The 23291-nt window shown below is 41.2% G+C and overlaps 4 protein-coding genes across 6 annotated transcripts; all 4 read left to right on the top strand.

Annotated features, from left to right (window-relative positions):
• Positions 1-2933: 2933 nt before the first annotated feature.
• On the top strand, positions 2934-7567 carry cndp1 (carnosine dipeptidase 1). Its single transcript, XM_056762862.1, has 12 exons — positions 2934-3069; positions 3147-3257; positions 4037-4180; positions 4275-4437; positions 4504-4592; positions 5658-5855; positions 5938-6022; positions 6106-6266; positions 6333-6497; positions 6567-6708; positions 6838-6985; positions 7130-7567. Exons 1-12 carry the CDS (start codon positions 3067-3069, stop codon positions 7200-7202), a joined length of 1482 nt encoding a protein of 493 aa, XP_056618840.1. The 5' UTR covers positions 2934-3066; the 3' UTR covers positions 7203-7567.
• Positions 7568-8229: 662 nt separating this feature from the next.
• On the top strand, positions 8230-14262 carry wdtc1 (WD and tetratricopeptide repeats 1). 3 transcript variants are annotated; one of them, XM_056762858.1, is made up of 16 exons: positions 8230-8413; positions 8950-9092; positions 9312-9395; positions 9495-9541; positions 9621-9920; positions 10385-10567; positions 10667-10761; positions 10847-10962; positions 11046-11121; positions 11240-11324; positions 11397-11570; positions 11668-11903; positions 12072-12240; positions 12523-12715; positions 13187-13358; positions 13476-14262. In XM_056762858.1, exons 2-16 carry the CDS (start codon positions 9045-9047, stop codon positions 13598-13600), a joined length of 2103 nt encoding a protein of 700 aa, XP_056618836.1. In that variant the 5' UTR covers positions 8230-8413; positions 8950-9044; the 3' UTR covers positions 13601-14262. The 3 variants fall into 3 exon arrangements, with proteins under 3 accessions (XP_056618836.1, XP_056618837.1, XP_056618838.1); XM_056762859.1 differs by having other exon boundaries at positions 13187-13363; XM_056762860.1 differs by having other exon boundaries at positions 13187-13618.
• Positions 14263-16202: 1940 nt separating this feature from the next.
• Positions 16203-20037, top strand: tmem222a (transmembrane protein 222a). Its single transcript, XM_056762709.1, has 7 exons — positions 16203-16280; positions 17168-17370; positions 17688-17772; positions 17862-17893; positions 17993-18089; positions 18286-18416; positions 19300-20037. Exons 2-7 carry the CDS (start codon positions 17252-17254, stop codon positions 19385-19387), a joined length of 552 nt encoding a protein of 183 aa, XP_056618687.1. The 5' UTR covers positions 16203-16280; positions 17168-17251; the 3' UTR covers positions 19388-20037.
• A 274-nt stretch (positions 20038-20311) lies between these two features.
• On the top strand, positions 20312-22775 carry tpbgl (trophoblast glycoprotein-like). Its single transcript, XM_056762907.1, has 2 exons — positions 20312-20754; positions 20897-22775. Exons 1-2 carry the CDS (start codon positions 20468-20470, stop codon positions 21822-21824), a joined length of 1215 nt encoding a protein of 404 aa, XP_056618885.1. The 5' UTR covers positions 20312-20467; the 3' UTR covers positions 21825-22775.
• The last annotated feature ends 516 nt before the right edge of the window (positions 22776-23291 follow it).

Below are 23291 nucleotides of genomic sequence, written 5' to 3'. Positions count from 1 at the left end.
CGTAATTGTTTTTACAGATCTGTGCTTCAAACGACCTAGCGGATCAGTGCAGACTCCGTCATCAGTAATGCGCGTTCTCGTTAAGCATTCGCTGTTATGTATTGTCATTATAATTCTCGTCAGCGCCGATAATAATAACATATCAATTCATGCGCGAGGAAAGCTCGCCCGTGCGTTAAACGTGCCGCTGCTGCCAGATTTACAAGCGAAACTCTTACGCAAAACTTACTCGAAAAAAAGTCGTTCGTGTTGAATGCACACGTTAATTGAACGAAGTGTTTTATTAAACTGAAGTGCAGGGATTTTTATTTTCCTATTTGTTTTCTCTACGTTTGATAACTCTTGCGTGCGTGACGTGCTTGAGCTGGAATGATCGACATCAGCAGCGGCGTTCGCAGCCCCGCCCACTATGACCCGCTGAGTTTTCCATCCATCCATCCATTTTCTACCACTTATCCGAACTACCTCGGGTCACGGGGAGCCTGCGCCTATCTCAGGAGTCATCGGGCATCAAGGCAGGATACACCCTGGATGGAGTGCCAACCCATCGCAGGGCACACACACTCATCACTCACTCACTCACTCACTCACGCACTCACGCACTCACACCCTACGGACAATTTTTCCAGAGATGCCAATCAACCTACCATGCATGTCTTTGGACCAGGGGAGGAAACCGGAGTACCCGGAGGAAACCCCCGAGGCACGGGGAGAACATGCAAACTCCACACACACAGGTCGGAGGCGGGAGTCGAACCCCCAACCCTGGAGGTGTGAGGCGAACATGCTAACCACTAAGCCACCGTGCCCCCCCCCCCCCCGCTGAGTTTTATTTCTTCAAATATTGTTGTTTAATTAAGTATAATCGCAAATACTCGATGACATCTGTGTTGTGCAGACTATCCGTGTTGTAGTTTGTGTGAACATCTGGAATAAGAGCTCAACCTACAGAACATCTCCAGCCTGGTGCACGCGCTATAAAACAGCCTCATATAAGGCTAACCCTAACCTATAGGTCTTTCAGGACAATCAAACTGATTTCAACTTACTATAGATCTTGTAAAACATAAAATGTCAACCACACACCCTTGTACCCGAGCATCTGAGGTCACTTCACCAGAGTGACCTGATTCTGGTTTTATCTCAACCAAAAGACAAAATGACAGAAGATTGTAATGTTCTTTACAATACTCAACTTTACAAAAAGGTTCTATTTGTTTACAATTAGGCTAGTCAATGCTTTAATCAGCACACGTTAACAATGAACAATACAGCACAGCATTAATCTCAGTTCATATTCATTTCAGCATTTATTCATTCATATTTAAAATCAAACGCTGTAACTTTTCACCATGAACAAACATGATTAAATGTGTTGATATAAACTAACATTACACAGCTACTTGACACGTGAGAAAAAAACTGGACATGAAATGTGAATTTGAAATATTTTATGATCTAATTTTTACTGATGGCAGACCTTACGCAAGGAAAAGCCGTTTACTTTCAAACATCACAAGCAGGCCAATTGGTTAAATCATTTGTAAATATAATGTCATATGTGTTATTAAAAGACATATTATTATTTTATCCAAAGCGACTTACAAAGAGTGAGGGAGCAACAAGCGATATGTCATACAGGAGCCATAATACATTAGGTGTCAATACAAAGTAACTGGTTTCAACTAAAGCTAGACCACTACCTGTTGAGAGAAAGGGTTAGTGGGGTTAGTTTTTTTTTTAGTTTCTTTAGTACACATTGCACGCTGCAAACTATGCATTTTATTTACATTTAAATGACATGTCTTGTTTAATCTAATATTTATTCACCATAGGGTTCATTGGACAAACATTTTAAATGATTTTCTTGTTGAGTGTAAGAAAACATTTGTCAGGGCTCCACCTGCTGGAGTTTTCAGTCCTTTCTGGGGCCAGTGAAACTTCACACACAGAAACACTGAAGGTTTGTCTAACAAACACTGAAGTTATATTGTTTGACACATGCTGAGAAAATCTGCAGAAGGTTAAAGAAGAGGAAATCCACTCTCGACATGAAATAATTGTGCACTGTCGACAAAATGAAAGAAACATGTTTTGTTAATCCGGTAATGAGACCCCCTGGTTGACACTAAAACACTTCTGTTCTTTATCATTGTGCTGTATATACTGTAGTAAATCATGACAACATTAATCTTTAGGACTTTGATTTTACATTTGTTAATTGTGAGATCAGCAGATATTCACTCTATTAAATACTTGTTTAACTTTTTTTTACAGTCTTATAAACTTACAGGTTCAAGATTATATAGTAAATAAAACTATTACACTTAAAAGATAAAAATATTACCTAATTAGAAACTTAGTGTGGTAAACTTGTTGGCAAAAATAATACACTTCAAAAGATTCAGAGGGAGTTCTTCCAGTACAGGAAGTTTAGTCTCATAAACGTACCATTAAAAAGATCAAATATCAATAATCAGTTTTTACCATTTCTATTTGTTTAGGTTTAACTCAGATGCAGTTAAAAATGTTTGTTTAGAAGGCGAATCTCTCTTTCTTTTATGTTTTAATGTTTTGTTGGAAACGATCAAATCTTCGAGTCATGTTGTTGTGTTTTTAAACTCAGTTCACAGGAATAATATCCTCAGGACAACAGATTTCAGAAATAAATTTACAGTTTACTTTAACCAGGATTAGGTGCTTCTAGACCATTGTTTTTCACTTCTCATATTCTTCTGATTTGAGGGGCAAGTTATGGTAAGGGTTTTATTTATGAAAATGTTGTCCTTAGGTCAACAAAAAATGTTGAGACCACTTGGCAAAATCAGGTCTTTGGGTTTTGTAGATGTTTGATCTTTGTTCCTCAGCTGATCTCAGCGTGAAGGTTTCTCTCCTCTTTGATTTAAAGATTTACAAGAATTCAGTCTGACAGCTGTAAGCAGTTTTTTTCCCGTGGAGGAGATTTCAGTGACCTTATCTCAACAGGAGTTCCCTGTCATGGAAACTATTTAACATCGCCTCGTACAAACACAGACCCAGTCTCTCAGGAGCGGACGCAGTCTTGAAATGGCAAGTTTTTCTCTTGAAACGTATGTGATGTTTATCTCAAACTTGTTTAAATCTGGAGATGGTGTTGTTCTCCACAGATGATCGGCTTTAGTTTTGTGTTTGTGTTCCTGATGTGGACGGGAGTCGGTGGTTTCAGATTTGATAATTTGACTCAATATGTCAACAGCCATGAAGAAGAGTTTGTGAAGGTAACGTCTGGATTTAAATCAAGTGTCGGATTTATTATTCCATGAATTGCGTGGTAGTTCAGATTGACCTGCTCATGTCATGAAATGTTTATCAGGTATTATTGATTCATATTATCTGTGTATAGTGTTGTGTTGAGCAAATCAATGCTGTTTTGGGGGGGCTGGGGGGTCACGTGATAAATGAACTTAAGACTTTTCCCTTCATGAATTTGAAAGAACAAAACAGATGCAGAATTGTGTGCATGGAATGAAATGTGGTGTTTAATGGGGTCTCGTCCTCAGATGATTTTAAACACGATTCTGGCCTCTCATCTTCATTTTTCAAGTTATTTTTTTATATATATGAAAAACATATTGTTATGAGTCACACTTTTCATTAGAATGAACAACATTTTACACATATATCAAAAACACTTCAAAATAAAGATTTCTTATCATTTCAAACACTTTCAGATCAAAAATGATTATTTAAACTAGCTGAATGAAATCATGGACAGTGGTTCCACACAACAGAAATATGTGATCTCTACTTAAATACTTGATGTATGAGGAACTCAAGTGAACTGAGTAAACTTAAAGAACCATGTCCAAATAACTTGAATCAATCAAATATTATTTTCATGTACTCGATTGAAACATGTTCCTTCAAAAATGTAAACATTTAGGTAAGCCAAAGCATTACTGTGTCTAGTCCTTCTAACACTAAGCAGCTGTGTTTGACCATAAAACCTGATACAAGTGTGGAAACAAAATGAATCTGTTTTTCTTTCCCTCTTCAGACGTTGAGAACGTGGGTCGCAGTTGAAAGTGACTCGAGTGACATAGGGAAGCGTTCAGATTTACACAGAATGATGGATCTGACAGCAGAGAAGCTCCGTGTCATCGGTGGAAGTGTGGCGATGGTGGACGTGGGCGTGCAGGCGGTCAGATGTTCTTAACACAATGTTGTTATGTGTATTTGTTTACTGTAGTCACATGTAAATGTTGAAAGAAGACGTTCTCTTGTGTCCCGCACAGCTGGCCAACGGAAGCACCATAGATCTACCCAAGGTGGTGACGGCTCAGTTCGGCAGTGATCCTGACAAACATACCGTCTGTATTTATGGTCATGTGGACGTCCAGCCAGCAAAGAAAGAGGACGGATGGGCAACTGATCCCTATCAACTGACAGATATTAACGGTAATTCACAGACTTGTCTTCATGAAAAGCATTTCACACTTTCACAATGTGATTTATTTCACACAGGTAATCTGTATGGAAGAGGTGCGTCTGATAACAAAGCGCCGGTGTTAGCCTGGATTCACACGGTGGAGGTCTACAGAGCCCTTAACATTGTAAGAGAGTCTGATTCCCGTCTCGAGCGTCCTGTCTCTATCCTATGCTTTCCTGTCTGTTCTCATCGGTCATTGCAAAATTAAATCTTGGAAAATATTTCTTGGAAAAAAAGAGACGAGGACGTGAAAACATGAAATATTATTGTTATATTGTTATACAAGCGATTGAAGTTCACAGTTTAAAACAAGTCAAGTGTACTTCAGGCTCCTTTCATTAAGGATACTCAAAAATACTCTCTGTAGTAAATATACTAATATCAATGTACTAATAGTATACTTGTTAGTTTACTATCTCGACTTGGCGCACTTTTACTTTTAAAAGAGTGTATTTCAAGTGTAACATTAGTGAAGTTTGAGTACATCACACCTACGCTTTATGGTTTGGTATGCTGGTGAACTGTATTCTCATACTAGTTGTAGCACATGAAAGTAAACTCTCGGCAAACTACTGGTTACTGGTTTTCTAGGCTACTGCAAGAATACTTGTCTTCTTCAAGAGGACTCAACATCATACTTGTTGTTTCCTATTTTAAATGTAAAAAAGTATTTAATCGACGATTCAAGTTAACACAAATACAAATCAAGTGCCCTTTGAATACAGCAATATATCTTTATAGACTCAAGTATACTTAAAGTGACGCTTCACCCATTCACTCTCCCTCTTGTCATTTCAGAAAGGTATGAGTTTCTTTCTTCGGCAGAGCACAACAGAAGATATTTGGAAGAAAGTTGGCGACCGAACATCACTGGATCCCATTCACTTCTATTGGATGGACACAAAACCAATGCAAGTCAATGGGTGCCAGTTGACGACATTTTTCTAAATATCTTCTTTTGTGTTCTGCTGAAGAAAGAACATCATACAGGTGTGACAAGAGGGAGAGTGAACGATGACAGAATTTGTTACATTTCTTTTGGGAACTGTCACTTTAAGTTTCATTTTAAGAATATTTCTCAACAGTACATAAAGGCAGACGAAAAGTATAAGTTCTTATTTTATAGTTGAAAAGAGGCATACTAAGAGCACACTTGACTTGACTTAAATCATTTTTCTTGTAAGGGCAGGAGCTGCCTGTGAATGTTAAGTTTCTCATCGAGGGCATGGAGGAGACGGGATCTGATGGTTTAGATGCTATGATCGTGGCTCAGAGGGACACATTCTTCTCAGACGTGGATTACATCATCATATCTGACTGTGGCTGGTTGAGCAGAAGACCTGCGGTGACATACGGGACTCGAGGAAACTGTTATTTCTTCGCTGAGGTACTGAAGTCACGTGACGCTGCTGGAAATGTGTTTGACGGACACCACGTGTGAGTCAGTACTGTTGTGTTTTGTGTGTCAGGTGTCAGGACCGAAGAAGGATTTACACTCGGGTGTTTATGGAGGCACTGTTGTAGAACCCATGACGGATCTGATCGGCATTATGGGTGCTCATTAAACCAGTATGATGTTTAGACTTTGATATTCAGTCAGCAGCGTGTTTTACTGGAGCCGTTTCTCTTCATCACAGACAAACTCATCAGTCCCAGCGGAGAGATCCTGATCCCGGGCATCCGTGAAGCAGTCGCTGCTCTCTCAGACGAGGAGTGGAAGATTTATCAAGACATAGAGTTTGACGTGGAGCGCTACAAAGAAGACATCGGCATCAGCGAGCTCATGTACAACAACAAGGTGAAGCATCGTTCAGTCATCACGAGAGACACATTTTGTATTCTTGTCTGAACTTTCATGTTTAAGGTTGACTTGCTCGCCCATCGCTGGCGTCACCCGACGGTGTCCATCCACGGCATCGAGGGGGCTTTCTCTGCACCCGGGACCAAAACCGTTATACCGGCCAAAGTCACGGCCAAGTTCTCTATTCGCCAGGTGCCCAACATGGATCCAGGCGTGGTTGAAAGACAGGTGAGGACTGATTTGAACATCTTCATCTGCTGTAGTAGAATGAGTTGACCGGGTTGTGTTTTACTTCAGGTGACAGATTATCTGAACGCTGCGTTCTCCAAGAGAAAGAGCCCAAATAAACTCAACGTGACCATGGTGATTGGAGCCAAGCCTTGGTTAGCTGATGTCAATAACCCGCTGTACGAAGCCGGAAGAGCGGCAGTCAGAAGAGGTGATCTCACACTCAGTGCAGTAAACACGCATGACATCCACCGCGTCTGGAAATAAAAACACGTTTACACAGACAAATCACATTGAAACGTCACTTTTATGAGAGTGAAGATGGATTTCTGTCCTGTAGTTTTTGACGTGGAGCCGGACATGATTCGTGAGGGAGGAACTATTCCCATTGCTAAAACCTTTGAGGATGTGACGGGCAAGAGCATCATAATGCTTCCCATCGGTGGTTTTGATGATGGACTGCACTCCCAGAATGAGAAGATAAGCAGGTATCTGTCTGTCTGTCTTCAGTCTGTGCGCTCTTCTTCTTTCCACTGTTTTTCTCTTCAAACCATCCACAGCTATAAACAGAGACCAAATCTCTTGGGAAAAAGAAAATCCGGTTTGATTCTGTTGTTATTTTTATTTTGCAGATATAACTACATAGAGGGAACCAAGCTGTTCATTTCCTTCTTACATGAGGTGTCCCAGATCAAGAAGCGCTGATCACATGATGTCATATGTTAAAAGGGTTTTTTCCAAAACGAGATAAACCTGATTTAAAAAAAATCTAAAAACATCTTTTACTATTGAGCATTCCAATGAGTATCAATCAAACTGCAGTTTTTTTAGTATTTAAGCCATAATAACTCAAAACATACAGCTAACTAACACAATAAAAACATGACATATCAACATGATTTTCGATTTTTTTATCTCGTTTTGGAACCAAACTCTTTATGTAACGTTTACAAGAAGAAATCCTTGTGTGTCTGATCTCCATCTGTTACATACTGTATCATCATGACCGGTTGAAGGACAGATTAACACATTTACAGTCTGGTATGTCATGGAATTAAACGTTATTGCAATGCAAACGCAGTGGTTTTATTATTTGTGTCAAATCTCTTTAGTTATGAATCAGGCTTCATGCGAGGCTCAGGTTTGGACTTTTGTTTTGTAATTTTACGGCGAGGGAGGGCAAAACAGGAAATGCATTGACACTATGAGAGTTGCCAAAATGTTATTATCCCTCTCTCACATATTTATAAAACAAGACAGAGATTTTTTAAACCATTAAAACACATATCTACTACACTTTTATACTCAAATATGTAATTATTTTAATTAATAATTTTAATTAATTATAAATAAAATCGATCAATGTTAATGTAATGTTATAAAGTGTTTTTAATGCAAAAAAAATGTTTTGGCTAAAATTATTGCGAGACAAAAATCACGTTATATCAGTGTACTTTAAATACTCGTATAAATGTAAGTTAAACCATTTGAATTTTGAATAGGCTATGTATTGTGGTAGTCAACATTATTTCTTTATAATTTATGTTATTGTATAAATATGAAGATGAGACATCCTCACATTTGATAATCAGTCGTAACATCTTTGGAACTGTTACAAGTTGATATAGTAAATACACGACACATCAAATCTTTTATTCACCAAGTTCTTGAGTAATTGTGTTCAGGTTGTTCGACACAAACACTGGTGGTTATTTCTGGATCTGGCAACCCAACCTGTCAATGCTCACTGAGGGAAGCTTGTTCGTGCTGTGGCTTCAACATTTCTCCAACACTTGATCACAACGAGTCTTTATTTACCGAAGATCCGATCTGATGTGAAGAAATAAACTTATTAACGGGATCTTGATCTTTTCAGCGCTGATATCGGGGTCCAGTTATAAGGCCAGACGACACAGGTGAGGCGATGATATTACACACGAGCTAACTGAGCTAACGGCTTCGTCTACGAATAAATCACACGAATTAAGGTCACTTCTTCCTAATAACATCTGTGAATCGCGGGAGATTTATCTGACCCGAGGTCAGAGGTGAAGGGTTATGTGAAGGGTTTTGGTTTGTGAGGTGTCGCGTGCTGCAGTCTGATGTTGTTTTGATCGAACGCAGTAGTGACAGTCAGCAACATTACACATATGAGTGAATACTTTCATTTAGTTTGATTAATAAACGCTTTAAATGCTTTGATTTATTAAAATGTAAAGGTGAGCAGTATGTATAAAGTAAACAGTATTATTTATGACATGATGAGGACCTCAAGAGAAATAACAGTGAATTCTTTGTCTTTGGTCAGATATTTACTGCATGTCGATTAATAACAACTTTCAGGTTGATTGAATCATTTAATTATTTTCCAATAAATAAAATCACATTAAATGGACATACACGAACATATATATTTCTTGTGCTAAGATTGAATGATAATGTTGTGTTTCAGCTCAGCTTCTCTAAGGGGGCGTCTCTGAAGTGCACAGATGACCTTCGGAACCTGAATCTCGGCGCTCTGTGACGTGTGTGACGTGTTGTGACGTCATGTCTGCACGCAACGTCGCCAGCGATCTTATGCAGAGGAAGATCAGGGTGAGGAAACATGTTTAATTATTTTTATATTAGACTTTAGAATATTGTGTAGATGTACTGAATCCACAGATTACAAAATGAGTCAAAGATAGTGAGAATTCTGCCGTTATGTTTTTCTTTTTCAAGACTGTATTTCAACACACAGACAGACGTCTGTTTTCATCTGTGTTGTGAGTTAATCATGACAATATCTTCACTCTGATGTGTGTGTGTGTTCAGGAGCACAGATCGCTGGATTTTCAGAGACATCATCATGTGACGGATCCCCTGATAAAGCGTCTGGGCCTGGAGGCGGAGCTACAGGTTGACGATCCCGCTCTGGACATTATTTGGCTCAATAGTTTGATTGTTGTTTGCATTTGTTTTCGTGTTGATGTTGAGAAATGTATAATGTGTGTGCAGGGTCACACGGGGTGTGTCAACTGTCTGGAGTGGAATGAGAAGGGAGAGTAAGTGCCTTTCGCTCTCAGTGAGTTTGATAACGTGTCTCTCTCAACGAGAGCTCACATTTTCTCTTCTCCTCCTCAGTTTGCTGGCGTCTGGTTCAGATGATCAGCACGCCATCATCTGGGATCCCTTCCGACACAAAAAGCTTGTCACTATGCACACGGGACACGCGGCAAACATCTTCTCCGTCAAGTTTCTCCCTCACTCGGGCGACCGGATCTTGATCACGGGGGCTGCGGACACTAAGGTGCACGTCCACGACCTGGAGGCGAAGGAGACCATCCACATGTTCTCTGAGCACACCAACCGCGTCAAACGCATCGCTACGGCTCCCATGTGGCCCAACGTCTTCTGGAGCGCGGCAGAGGACGGGATCATTCGGTGAGTCAGTCGTTTGTTTTCCCCGAGGTTCATTTGACCCGTGGGTGCCCCGCTCCAGATGTTGTGTTGACCACCAGGGGGCAGAATGTACCCGGACAACACCACAGCTGGTCCCAAACTAGTGCCCAAGCTGAGTGCTCTGTTGTCTTCTGTGTTGACCATGGAGAGGACACAAGGGCTGAGAAATATCACACGCACAAGCTGTTAAGTGTTGAACATGTTTAGTTCCTAACACACATTTACAGTCGTGATGTCGGTCATCAGATGTCCTGCCTATGAAACGTTCCTTTTTGGATGATGTCACTTTTGAAAAGATGGCTTTGGTTTCGTCACCTGTCACTTCTGTTTTCCTCCTTTTATGTCCTGTGATCTTTAAGCCAGTGGATGAGTGAAATAAATTCAAACACGTGAACTCTGATCAGACTCATTTTGCTCACGTATCAGTTGTCTGGTGTGCTCCTCAGGCAGTATGACCTGCGAGAGAACAGCAAACGCTCCGAGGTTCTGATCGATTTGACAGAGTTTTGCGGGCAGCTGGTGGAAGCCAAATGTCTGGCCATCAACCCTCGTGACAACAACTATCTCGCTGTGGGTGCAAACGGGCCGTTCGTCCGGCTCTATGACATCAGAATGATCCACAATCACAGGTGAGAAAGGAACCGAGGGCTTATTCCTCTGTCAAACATGTCCCTGTGAATGAGTATTACCCAGCACTCTTGCGTTATGTGTTTTCTGCCTTTCTTCAGGAAGTCTTCGAGTCAGAGTACCTCGGCGGGCATTCACACGTTCTGTGACAAGCGGAAGTCCATACCAGACGACGCTGGGCAGTACTACGTGGCGGGTTAGTGCTCTAATAGCCGCTGCACACTGGTGTGAGATGAAAGAATGTGTGTGTATTCCCCAGCTGCTGCCGCTCTCTGTTTCAGGTCACCTGCCCGTCAAGCTTCCAGACTATAACAACAGATTACGAGTTCTGGTGGCCACTTACGTGACGTTCAGCCCTGACGGCACTGAGCTCCTGGTCAACATGGGTGGAGAACAGGTGACTGACCCCTGACCAGTGTCATTGATTGTGACAAACACAGCGACGAGGGGATCGTCCATCAACTGTGTGTTTGTTTACAGGTGTATTTATTCGACCTGACGTTTAAACAGAGGCCGTACACGTTTCTCCTGCCCAAAAAGTGTCATCCTTCATCAGGTAAACAGACACGTGTGGATTGACGATGATTTAAAAATTGTGTTGAAATATCTGGCGAGACGCAAAACAAGAAAAGAATGTGAGCTTGATCATGTGATGTGACTGCTGTTTACTACAGATGTACAGAACGGGAAAACCACAAACGGCATGTCCAATGGAATTCACCTTCCTGCCAGCCGCCTGCGATTGGCTCAAGTGTCCAGGTAAGGTTCATCACTCATGAGTGTTTGTGTCGTGGTTGTGTTGGTGTTGACAGTTGTGTGTGTGTGTGTCAGTAACTGCACTGATCTGCCGCCTCACCTGGAGAGCATCAAGCAGCAGGCGAATGATGCGTTCGCCCGCCAGCAGTGGACTCAAGCCATTCAGCTGTACAGCCTGGCCATCCACAAAGCCAGTCACAATGCCATGCTGTACGGAAACCGCGCCGCGGCATACATGAAACGCAAGTGGTACGTTAACGGCTTCACGTGTCGCTCACGCTGACCGTGTTTGGGTAGTTAATTATTCGCACATGTCACGTCCTGTCTGTGGTTGTGTGTGCGGCAGGGACGGAGATCATTATGATGCCCTGCGAGACTGTCTGAAGGCTCTTACACTGAACCCCGGACATCTGAAAGCTCACTTCCGCTTAGCCCGATGCCTGTTTGAGCTCAGATACGTGGCCGAGGCTCTGGAGTGTCTAGACGACTTCAAGGGGAAGTTTCCAGAACAAGCACACAGCAGCGCGTGCGACGCCCTGGACAAGGACATCAAAGCTGCTCTCTTCTCCAAGACGGAGTCCGGTAGGTTGTGAGATCAGTGACCACACATGTGCCGCAGAGAAAAGGAGAACACATGTCCAGCATTACACAACATGATGCAAAAGCACTGCTTTACAAACGTCTCAGAAATGTTTCCGGTCTTTTGGTTTTTGAAGCGTCATTGTGCATATCTCCCTGCATTTGATACAGCCGAGGACAGAAAGAGAGACGGCTCCGTCCGCTTCCACAACTTCAGTCGGAAAGAGTCGATTCCTGAGGACGAGATCATTCTGAGAGAGCGAAGCTTTGACTACAAACACCGCTACTGCGGCCACTGCAACACCACCACTGATATTAAAGAAGCAAACTTCTTTGGAAGGTCGGTGTGAAGTTGTTATATCTGTGTATTTACTTTTGGGTTTATTTCTACTAAAGGAACATTTAATGTTTTTTTACTTTGCATACAACGAATATCAATCAAACCGCAGTTGGTTTGTTTTGATTTAAGCAGCTAACTAACACAATAAAAACATCATAAAAACATGATTTCTCATTTTGGGACCAAACTCTTCATTTGTTGCTGTATGTGACCATGTGATGTCTATATTCATGTGTAGTGTGTGTCATGTGATGATTGATGGAGAAATGTCTCTGTGTACAGTAAAGGTCAGTATATCGTGAGCGGCTCTGACGATGGCTCGTTTTTCATCTGGGAGAAAGAAACAACGAACCTGGTACGGATCTTACAGGGAGACGAGTCCATCGTGAACTGCCTGCAGCCGCACCCCAGTTACTGTTTTCTGGCCAGCAGCGGAATCGACCCCGTGGTGCGACTGTGGAACCCCAGACCAGAGGTACAGTATCAGTCTCTCAATCACTTTCTTTCACGATTCAATGCTTTGCGATTCCATTCAAGAAATATTTCTGTTTATAAAGTAATGTATTAAAAAAGTTATGGCTACATATTTATTTTGTTTGAGTTTTGTAAACATAAAGACTTATTTGTTCAAAAAATCACTTTGGATAAAAAAATCACGTGCTAAATGAATAAATGTAACGTGTGCTTCTGGACTTTATGACGCCCCGGGTCAACATGTTGCTTTATTTGATCATTCATTATACACTAGCATCAATTGATTTTCAGCACTTTAAACCCATGAACTATTCAAAACTCATATTTCCAGGCTTACACGGTGAACACTATTTTATCTCTGGTTATAATAAAATCACCAGTGTTATCCGGCATAGCCTATTTGCTCATTGAATTATTAATCTCTCTATTAAGATAAACAGTAAATGACTAACCAGTTTTTTTTCTCCGTCAGACGGAGAGCGAGAACTGTCGTGTGGTGGAGGACATGGAGGGGGCGGCACAGGCCAACCAGAGACGCATGAACGCTGATCCGCTAGAGGTGATGCTGTTGAACATGGGTTACCGCATCACGGGTCTGAGCAGCAGAGGCACGGACGCGTCAGACGAGGACGACAGCACTGACGGTCAGGTTCAGTGTCGCTCCAGCTAGAACTCAGTCTTCCATCACAGACCTCCAGCTGCAACCGTACCGCCTTGAGAAGAGGGGGATAGCACCTTAGATTTCTTCTTTTTCATTTCAGTTCTTGCACATGACGGTGAGGGAATGAACGCACGGAGTGCGGATGTTCGGAGAAGCTTCTCTCAGTCCTTCACAAATAAGACCTCCCGTCCGCTCTTTCCCACGGTGAGGTGCGCACCTCGGTGAAGTCAGAGCTCTTACAGCCCATGCAGAAGCCGGTCAAGTTAAAGCTCGCTTACAATGTGCTCAGTCTTCTCTCTAACGCAGGGCTTGCAAACAGGCGCTGCATCCTCTTCAGCTCTGCATTTCATTCTTTTAGAACGAGCGTGAAGATGAGCGTCAGACGACAGTACGTTTAATGAACTGCGGCACTTTCTTTTCAGTCTATTCTGGAGTTTTTTTGACTGCTCGGCAGGTTTGCTGGGGCTAAGTGTGTTCTGTTGTTTATGATGTTCATGCTCAGATGTTTTATTTTGTACCTTTATCTTCACTTGTTGGGAGGCCAAATGCTGCTCTGTCGTCTAAACCTGAGAAGATTACACACGTGAAGTTCTTGTGTTCGATGGAAGAGCCAGCTGAAAATTGCTTTATGTGTTCGATTTAAACACCTAAAAATGATTATGGCTTGAATAAGAATTACTTCTGCACAGAAGGAAGGATATAAATAGAGATAAAAGATGATATTTTTGCATTGAATAATGAGTGTTGGTCTAATTCCACTGATGTTCAGAAACTGTCTGTGTGTCACATCATCAGTCTGTTTGTTTCTATATTTTTGGTTCGGTGATTTCAGTGCAGTTTAATGCAATGTTTGAAAAAAATAAATGACACTTTTGAGTTCTGCAACAGCTTTGTGTTTGCTCTTATAATCCTTTGTGTTGTTTTTTCTTCTTCAAAGAGGAACACGCCATACGTCTAAAATCTCAAATCTGTGTCAGTCTGGCTTTTTTTCAATCGCTCTTAACACTTTGTGTGCAGACTGGACACAACAAGTCCAGATTTGATCTTATTTCACTGAAGCTGTCTGTACTGGAAGAGCCACTTTCATCCACAGTCTTAAATAAACTCATATTATTTACAAATATTCATGCGTGTGACTTTGTCCCTTTTGTTTTGTACTTGTACACAGAACATTTCATATTTCATTTATTTATTTTGCTACACATTTTTACAGCAAATGATATCTGTTCCAAATAAAGCAGGATTTTATTTAATTGTTAAGTGATCTAAACTATATGGGGTGTTTAAAAGTACAAAATGTGATGGAATCGCAACCGATTCTCAGAATTTTATCATTATTTGATTTTCATTATTTCTGCACTATAATCTAAGTAACAGTTGTATCCCCTCTGTTACTGGAGTCTATCAGCTCTGCACATTGAATACTGTGCATTAAAGGTTCTGTGTATAAGTTTCAGAGGCCACTATTGGCGATGTAGGAAATTGCAACCTACAGCTCCGCTACCCCCCTCTCTCTCCCATTAGAGAAGCTACGGTTGCCGTCACAGGACAATCTAACCGCGAAAGTCTTAGCAGACGTTTGGCATCACCCCAATTGATCAATTGTATCTTCTCAAACCTTTTCTAGGCTGTATTGCTGATAAACTATCCAACTTGGAAGTTTGAATTTTATCCTATCAATTATTAAATTACACATTTGTATGCACAGAAGCTAAGCAGTATAATAATATAGTTTACACCCGTTTTATGCAAATTATGTTTGTAAAAATGATTTCTAACTTGATTTGCACACGGCCATGCAATAAGGAATTATAGTATAATTACAAAGTGCTAAAAACAAGAAAAAACTCACTTGATGCTCATGCTCATCTATTAGCTAAAACTATCAAACAAACACTTCACTTATATAGCGGAAATTAGACAAACTTACCGGTCCAGCAGAAAGCTGGCAACTTCGGCGTCGCTTAGCAAACCCTTTTCCTGCTTCAGTGCCCTCCATTTGGGAAAAGCCACGCCGATGTTTATTCGGGTTTTCTGCCGTTTTTTGTCTCGACTTGGCCTTGCTGCATCGTATTTTCTCTTTTTTGAACGAACAGATTGACGCTCTATCGGCTCTTGTGCAGAGTATGTGTGGTCCGCCATTATCGCAAATTTTGCTTCTTACTGCAACAAAGAACCGTTTATATTTCTAATAAAAAACACGACAAGAAAATGCTGTTATTGTTCTTCCTCTTCTTCTGCTAATCCTTCTATGTAGTCGCTTTGCAAGCTGCCTCAAAACACAGCCGAAGAAGAAGAACTAGTCCCGTGTATCCTTCGTTTTACGAAACGCGCTCAGTTTGTCCGTGTAGTGCTACTATAGAAACATGGCTGTGCACATTGATAAATTACATGTAAGGGTGTGCCCGCGGTGTATATACATAAAATGGCTCATTGTAAGATAATATAAACATTTCGGTTCATTTTGTAAGGTATTTCTTCACCACTCACAACATAGTTTTGTATTATATATTACATTTTGGTGAATAAATCCTTAAAAATCCTACACACTGTACCTTTAACTCCCTTTTTTATTGCATGCTGCATACTAGTGCAGTGCGCATGCTCAGACGCAGGGATGGTGTAAGCACGCTATCTGTGATTGGATGTTGTGATTTGACGCAGCTTCTCTCCCCTCTGAGTCCCTGTGCTCTATTTTCTGAGTTCTAATGCACATGTTCCATGTGAACAATTTGTCAAAGTCTGCCTTTTGCTGAATAGTTAGTTTTTTTTCTGCAAACGTAATTCATTTTCTGTCATAAACTGCGGGGAGATAATGTGTCTTACCTGTGACCTACATCCCATAATGAGGAAGGTGGAGTCTTCATGTAGGCCAGAAGAAACGGCCCTGTTCAGACAGACACAGGTATCTTACAACACTATTCTTTTTAAATATAAAATATTCAGGATACATACAGTATGAGTTCTGTGTGCACAGTATAAATGATCAGTGTGTGTAGAACATATGTGCTGGACATGCATCACACGAGAGTATGTGACAACAGTGTAGCATTCTACTGTTTGAAGTGTTGCATATGCATACTCTTTCATATGGTGTTTTAGAAAGTAGTGTACAGTACGCAAGTGTTCTATTTGTTGCACTACATGTGTCATTTGTTACACTAATGGTGTCATTGGGATGATGAAGTAGCCTGACATGCTGAAACTAGATGCAGGTGTTACAAGACACATCTGTGATCTTATACAACCACAGACACTGATGAAATACACTGTACACTTAATGTATATTATAATGACAAGATAGCATTCATGCATCCAAACACCAAACCTGTCACGAACATCTGGTCATTAAGAAATAATACATCTAAACTGCTTTGCTTAAACATTATTACGATTATTACGATATAATGATATCCTTTCATTAAAAAGCTGGTAAAATGTTTTTATTTTTAAAAGCAAGTTAAAAACGTTGCCCTTATGTTGGGGGTCCGGGTGCTGTATGGGTTCAAACACTGTTTTCTTTCTTTTTTCTTATTGACAGTAATATAGTATCAAAACATAGACATAAACAAACACTATGGGGAGCTTACAATAAGATTTAAAAGAAATGACAAAGTTTTAAAGTTTTCAGTGCCTTTTGGTTCAAGGAAAATCGAATTGAGTCAATATAAAGTTCCACTTCTTTTTTAAAGGAAATAAAACAGGGTTTCTTCCAGAAAATGTACATGTGTTAATATGAAATTAATCATATAAACACAAAACACCAAAAAGAACGTTTTTAATTCTTTAAAGTTCAAACGGCACAACGTCCTGACGTCACGACCCTTCCCGTCCCGTGGAGCCTGCACCGTATGACGTCATCGTGGGCGGCGCGTGATGGCGGATGTCAACGAGATCGACACGATGAAACACTTTCATGGAGGTTTCGAGAAAATCGACAAAGAAATGAGTCGCTACCCCTACTGTATCGTGTGGACACCGATCCCGGTACTGACGTGAGTAACGAGCTCAAATATATTACGTGCGATGACGTAAGCAAACGCGCTTCCTGCACAAACCAAAACAAACGTCATCATGTTTCACACGTTCAGCTTCTCCGCTGTTAATGAACAATATATATTTATATACAGTAGATGAATCGAGCCTCTGTCTATAGGGGATTTGTAGTTATTACATAAGGGTCCTACCATAACCATACATATAAAGGTTTCGTTTCTCAAAATACACATATCAATACATATACATCTCACAATATTGAACTATTTATCATAACACGACACTTTGAGGCAGTAAAAGTGTTTTGTGACCACAGGTGGTTTTTGCCCTTCATTGGACACATGGGCATCTGCACCTCTACGGGGGTCATCAGAGACTTCGCAGGGCCATACTTTGTATCAGTGAGTGTTTGTTCAATATTATGATTGTATGTTGTTGATCCTGACTGTCTTTTATTAGTAATGACTCCTATTCATATTTTTCTCTTTAGGAGGACAACATGGCCTTTGGAAAACCAACAAAGTGAGTATAAGGGAACGAGTTGATGTTGTTGTCACGAACACACACACACACACACACACACTTGTGCAGTTGTGTGTTTAATGTGTGATGTTGTTTCAGATACTGGAGGCTGGATAAGAAGCGTGTGTACAGTGGAGGGGTTAACGGCTGGGATGTAGCTGTGCATGAGGCGTCTGAAGAATACAAATCCAGAATGGTGAGACCTTTACTCTCTGTCATGTGACATTACATGCAGTTTATAACACAGAATTACAAAAAATGTCATTGTCATTATTGCTATGCAAACACAATATATTATAATTGTATGTGGACGTTTTCATCTTAACTACATAAACTAAATTTTGTGTGATTAATTCTTTTGTTTGTTTGTTTACATGTGTTTGTGATTGCAGCACAATCTGTGTTGTGATAACTGTCACTCTCATGTAGCCATGGCTCTGAATCTCATGTGCTATGACAACAGCTCTTCGTGGAATATGGTCAAACTCTGTTTACTGTCCTTCATTTACAGTAAACATGTCAGGTGAGTCTGTCTCCTTAAAACAACATCAAGTACAACAACAATAACACCGGATCAAACATGTCAAAACACATGTACACTGTTAAAGATGCTATTAATACAACAGTTAAAAATCCTGTAGATGTGACTTAAAATTACAAACTGTAAAACCCACATTGTATTTCATTCGTATCTTCATCATTCTCGAATGTGTATGTTCATTTTTCGTAATTTTGTATTAAATATACTTTTATGTATTGGGCAGATGTTTTATAAACAGTGACATTCATGCTGTTAATTTGATTAGTTTGTGTGTCCTCTGGGGATTAAACACACAACTTTTTGCACAGCTACACAACGCTTATAACTGAGCTCCTGTCAGTACGTTTTTTGTGCTAAACTGTGTTTTCTGTACAGCTGCTTTACAATTATGCAAATTATAAAAAGTGCTTCAGAAATAAAATATTTTATGTATTGGGACTGAACAAAAGATTTCAATATGATGTCAATGATCTTTAAGATTTTGTATTTCGTGTTTTAATAATGAGGTATGATTTTTTTTTTCGAAATCACATCTGACAGTAAAGCACACAGTGAATGAATTAACACAAGACCTCTCTGTTTGCACGTGTAAGGAGACGCGTGTAGATTTTTGTGATGTGTTTGTTGTCACGTGTCCTGTGCGATTTATCACCAGCGTCCTCATATGAGCACAAACGTCCACTGGGACTATCTCAAAAGGAAAGTGTCGTACAAAAGTCCACAAGGCTGTTATTAAGGAAAATTTCACTTAGTCATTAAAAGTCCATCATTGTTCACTTCTCTTCTAAACGACTCTCTTTAGGAAGCTTTATTTCTCAAGCTCATGGTTTGTGTTTATCTGAAGGTCTTTGCTCTTTGTTGACAGTTTTGTGGGGTTCCTGAAGACCTGGCTGCCGTTCCTGATGATCTGTGGGGTCATGGTGACCATCTCTCTCGCCGTTCACCTGCGATGACTCGCATGACAGCTGACACGAGCATCAGACATGAACTGAAACATTGAGCTGCAGTCGTACGGCCGTCTGACAATCACAGAGAACCAATCTGAACTCTGTTCTGTCACACAGACTGTGCCTCTGACCACGCTGAGAACACATGCAGACTGTCAGTACCAAGAGAAATTACTGGATTCACGTTACAGGGTTTTTTTTATCTATGCTTAGACAAACCTCTTCATCACATGAGTTCTTTTTTCTATAGTGATCAGAGACAGATCGATTTACATTTAAAACATTCATTTATTTTTTAATGTTCATTTATAATATATGATTAAAGTCCTGTGAACCGGGAATTGCGATCGTTTTTACTTCCGTATTTTGACGCATTTCCGAGCGAAATTGAATTTTAAATGAGGAAAAGTAGTGGGCGTGGCTTTCGTATTCTCTGTGATTTGATTGGGTGTAAAAAACAGCTGTTGCATTTTGAAATGGAACTGATGGATGAAAGGGGAGGAGTTAACAGATGATCCACCCAAGCCGTTTACGTCATCCAAAATGGACAGTCATTACAGGGCGGAAGTGCATTTTCAGATTTTAATTTAAGATTATGAGGGCAAAAAAAGAAAAGGAGCCACATTGATAAACTGTTTACAATAAACGCTGCAATATTTCATGCAAAAATATGCATTGTCATTTTTTTGTTTCACTGGGACTTTAAATATATACGCATACATTACATACTTATTGTTTTTATCTCAATGTATTTGTTCACATCATTCACGCTTCAACAGTTCAAGCAAAGTGAAACTTCTCTCTTCCATTTGTTTCTCCGTCATGTGGTTGTAATCAGTTATGTGACTTTTTCTTCAGTGAGAAGATACAAAAGAAAATATTTTGTAACAAAAACTACTTCCAGCATTCATGTTATGTTGCTCTGAACTGATGGATGTTTAAGGAGAACATGAAGCCCCACCCACATATATTCGCACGTGCTGGCTATATAATAATGTACAGCGAGCGCGCTGCACGCGTGTCAGATGATGTTTACTACAGCACGCGCACAACGCTCGAGACAGCAGCGCGTGAAGAAGGCGACGCATGTGCCGGATTATGATTGTAAATGTTTGGAGAATGCCGCCGCTGACGCTCGTCTGCTTGATGCTGTGCGTCTCCGCGTGCGTCGCGGCGTTGTGCCCGCCGCGCTGCGAGTGTTCGGAGACGCAACGCAAGGTGAGTTGCGCGTCCGCTGGACTCTCCCGTATACCTGCCGCGATACCGCGCGACGCCACGCGCCTGAGCATCACCGGAAACTCCATTCAGCGACTCGAGCAGAGCGCGTTTAACGCGCTGCAGAATGTCACTCACCTGAACCTGAGCAGTAACGGGTAACAAAAAAGTTTTATCCAGAGAAATGAAAAGCGCTGTCAGTTTGTCTGTCGTTGTAATTTGTCAGTGTGTATTACGTCATCGACCTGTGAATTGTAATAATGTAATCACATGATATATTTCTTCATATTTTGCGTTTAGAATTATGGAGCTGGGCTCGCACGCGTTCTCGTCTCTGCAGACGCTGCGTTCTCTGATCCTGAACGACAACCTTCTGGTTCTGATCCATCCCGAAGCGTTCTCCGTTCCCGGAAGTCCTCTGCAGGAGCTCAGCCTCAGATCTTCTCTCCATAACTACACGTCCCTGACGGACCTCATCACTGCCCTGCGCTGGGGTCAGCTCACAAGCCTGCAGCGTCTCGACCTGTCAGCCAATCACCTCGTCCTTCTGCCTCCCGCCATGTTTTCCCCTCTGCCCAACCTGCAGCATCTCCACCTGAGCGAGAACTCTCTCTCGGCCGTGCACAACAGCACATTCTCCGGCGTGGAGCGGCTTCTGGAGCTGGACCTGACCCGAAACGCCATGCGGCATTTAAGTGGCGAGGGTCTGCGGGAGCTGGAGCGACTGCCTCGCGTCCGGCTGCTGTTGAGTCAGAACCCGTACGTGTGCACGTGTGACACGGAAGAGTTTGTGAGCTGGCTGAACTCTTCCAGGGTCAGGGTGGGTGATGTGGAGAAGCTGTTTTGCGCGTTCCCGGCGGCGCTGCGGCAATTCTCGCTGCAGACTCTGAGCGCTCAGGCCCTCGGGTGTCACGTCAATCCTGTGGGCAAAGAGGTCATCCACTTGACCCTTCAGACGTCTTACGTGTTCCTCGGACTCGTGCTGGGATTCGTGGGAATGGTCTTCCTCTTTGTGGTGTATCTTAACCGAAAGGGAATCAAGAAATGGATGTCAGAGTTTTATGAAGCCTGCAGAGACGTGCTGGAGAGTTATCAGTACCGCTATGAAATTGACTCTGATCCACGACTGCAACAGGTCTCACAGGATCAAGCTCAAGCTGACACGCGTGTGGGACGTGTGCCGTCTGCGGTCCGCCCTGAACAGATTCCGTCTGATGTGACGTTATAACTACTGTGTGCAATGTGTGTCTTTTGAGAGGTGTGTTGTGTTTCAGTGTGTAGAAGAGTGAAAAATGGATCAAACCTTTAGACACTAGAGCCATGAAGCATAGTTTCTTTCTTACTAGATGAAGAATATTAACTCTTAGGATTTGAAAGCACACAGATGGCTTAATAGTGACACTTCAGCCCCAAAATGGAAATCCTTTCATCATTTACTCAAACCTGTGCGAGTTTCTTTCTTCTTCAGAACACAACAGAAGATATTTTGAAGAATGTTGATGATCGAACAACACTGAGCTCCATTGACTTCCTTTGTATGAACACATAACCACTTCTCAATATTTCTCAAAATATCTTCTGTGTTCCACTGATTTTTGGCTGAACTCTTCTTTTCAAGCAAACATTTGTGATGCAAAATCAACATCCGTAAGATGGGACACACACGTGCGGTGGGAATGAGAACAACATTGACTCAATTCATGTTTAATATTTGAAAACAAAAATGTTGAATGATGCACAAACACTGTTGTATTTATGTTTAACACAATTCAATCACAACATCTCTCTGTCTAATGTTCTGTGATGAATCTAAAGCTTTCATAAGAGATACACAAGATTCATATTCTCCTCTCCGTACTGCCCCAGACACACACACACACGCACAATTGTGTCCTCATTATTTGGTTATGGCTCATCTCACTGCTGGTTGGGGAAGAAGAGGAAGATGAAGACAGGGTGAAAATGGGGCACAATGAAGGATTTGGAGTGTTCTGTGTGTGTGTGTGTGCTGGAGCTCACGGCTAATGACTGCAATTGATCAAGAGCAGACAGCCCATATTAATCTGAGTCTTTGCTTTTGGCCACAAGTCTATTAGAGAGAGAGAAAGTCTGTGTGTGTTGGGGGCCTTGTTTTATACATCCTGGTGGGGACCTGAATACACACCAACTCATGGGGACTCACGACACCACTGGGGACCAAAACTGAGGTGTGTGTGCGTGAAGCATTACATTGAAATGAAGTCCAACCCGAATTGTCTTTTAAATACTTTTGTTGGTGAGCCGGCCAGTGTGAATTTCTGTAGAAATAAAAAATGTCTGTGAATATATGTAAATAAAAATGTATCATGATTTCTAGACCTGAATAGACAAAAAATCTTATTGACATTTCTACAATATGTGTAAATGTTTCTATTTATGGTCATTTACAAACAATTTAATCATACAGAAATCATTAAACATTTTGAATACCATACATCAATATACTCCAGTGATACTTAATATGCCTTCTCTGTGATAATATCATTTACAGGATATACACCTTCATTTGAATATTACCTGTGATCATGCTTTTGTGCTGTCTCTCTCTCTCTCTCTCTCTCTCTCTGTCTCTCTCTCTCTCTCTCTCTCTCTCTCTCTCTCTCTCTCTCTCTCTGTCTCTCTCTATCTCTCTCTCTCTATCTCTCTCACTCTCTCT

This window comes from Triplophysa dalaica, chromosome 12 (assembly GCF_015846415.1).
Source record: "Triplophysa dalaica isolate WHDGS20190420 chromosome 12, ASM1584641v1, whole genome shotgun sequence".
NCBI lineage: Eukaryota > Metazoa > Chordata > Actinopteri > Cypriniformes > Nemacheilidae > Triplophysa > Triplophysa dalaica.
This window is presented reverse-complemented; position numbering and strand designations above follow the sequence as displayed.

Bases quoted from the DNA above. Each gene is read 5' to 3' on its own strand.
- cndp1 (XM_056762862.1), top strand. The intron at 4,593-5,657 runs GTAAGAGAGTCT...TTGTAAGGGCAG, and splicing joins TCTACAGAGCCCTTAACATT to GAGCTGCCTGTGAATGTTAA. The intron at 6,023-6,105 runs GTGCTCATTAAA...TCTTCATCACAG, and splicing joins GGATCTGATCGGCATTATGG to ACAAACTCATCAGTCCCAGC.
- wdtc1 (XM_056762858.1), top strand. From the start codon at position 9,045: ATGTCTGCACGCAACGTCGCCAGCGATCTTATGCAGAGGAAGATCAGG. The intron at 9,542-9,620 runs GTAAGTGCCTTT...TCTCCTCCTCAG, and splicing joins GAGTGGAATGAGAAGGGAGA to TTTGCTGGCGTCTGGTTCAG. The intron at 11,122-11,239 runs GTAAACAGACAC...TGTTTACTACAG, and splicing joins AAAGTGTCATCCTTCATCAG to ATGTACAGAACGGGAAAACC.
- tmem222a (XM_056762709.1), top strand. From the start codon at position 17,252: ATGGCGGATGTCAACGAGATCGACACGATGAAACACTTTCATGGAGGT. The intron at 17,894-17,992 runs GTGAGTATAAGG...ATGTTGTTTCAG, and splicing joins GCCTTTGGAAAACCAACAAA to ATACTGGAGGCTGGATAAGA. The intron at 18,417-19,299 runs GTGAGTCTGTCT...CTTTGTTGACAG, and splicing joins ATTTACAGTAAACATGTCAG to TTTTGTGGGGTTCCTGAAGA.
- tpbgl (XM_056762907.1), top strand. From the start codon at position 20,468: ATGTGCCGGATTATGATTGTAAATGTTTGGAGAATGCCGCCGCTGACG. The intron at 20,755-20,896 runs GTAACAAAAAAG...TTTTGCGTTTAG, and splicing joins CTGAACCTGAGCAGTAACGG to AATTATGGAGCTGGGCTCGC.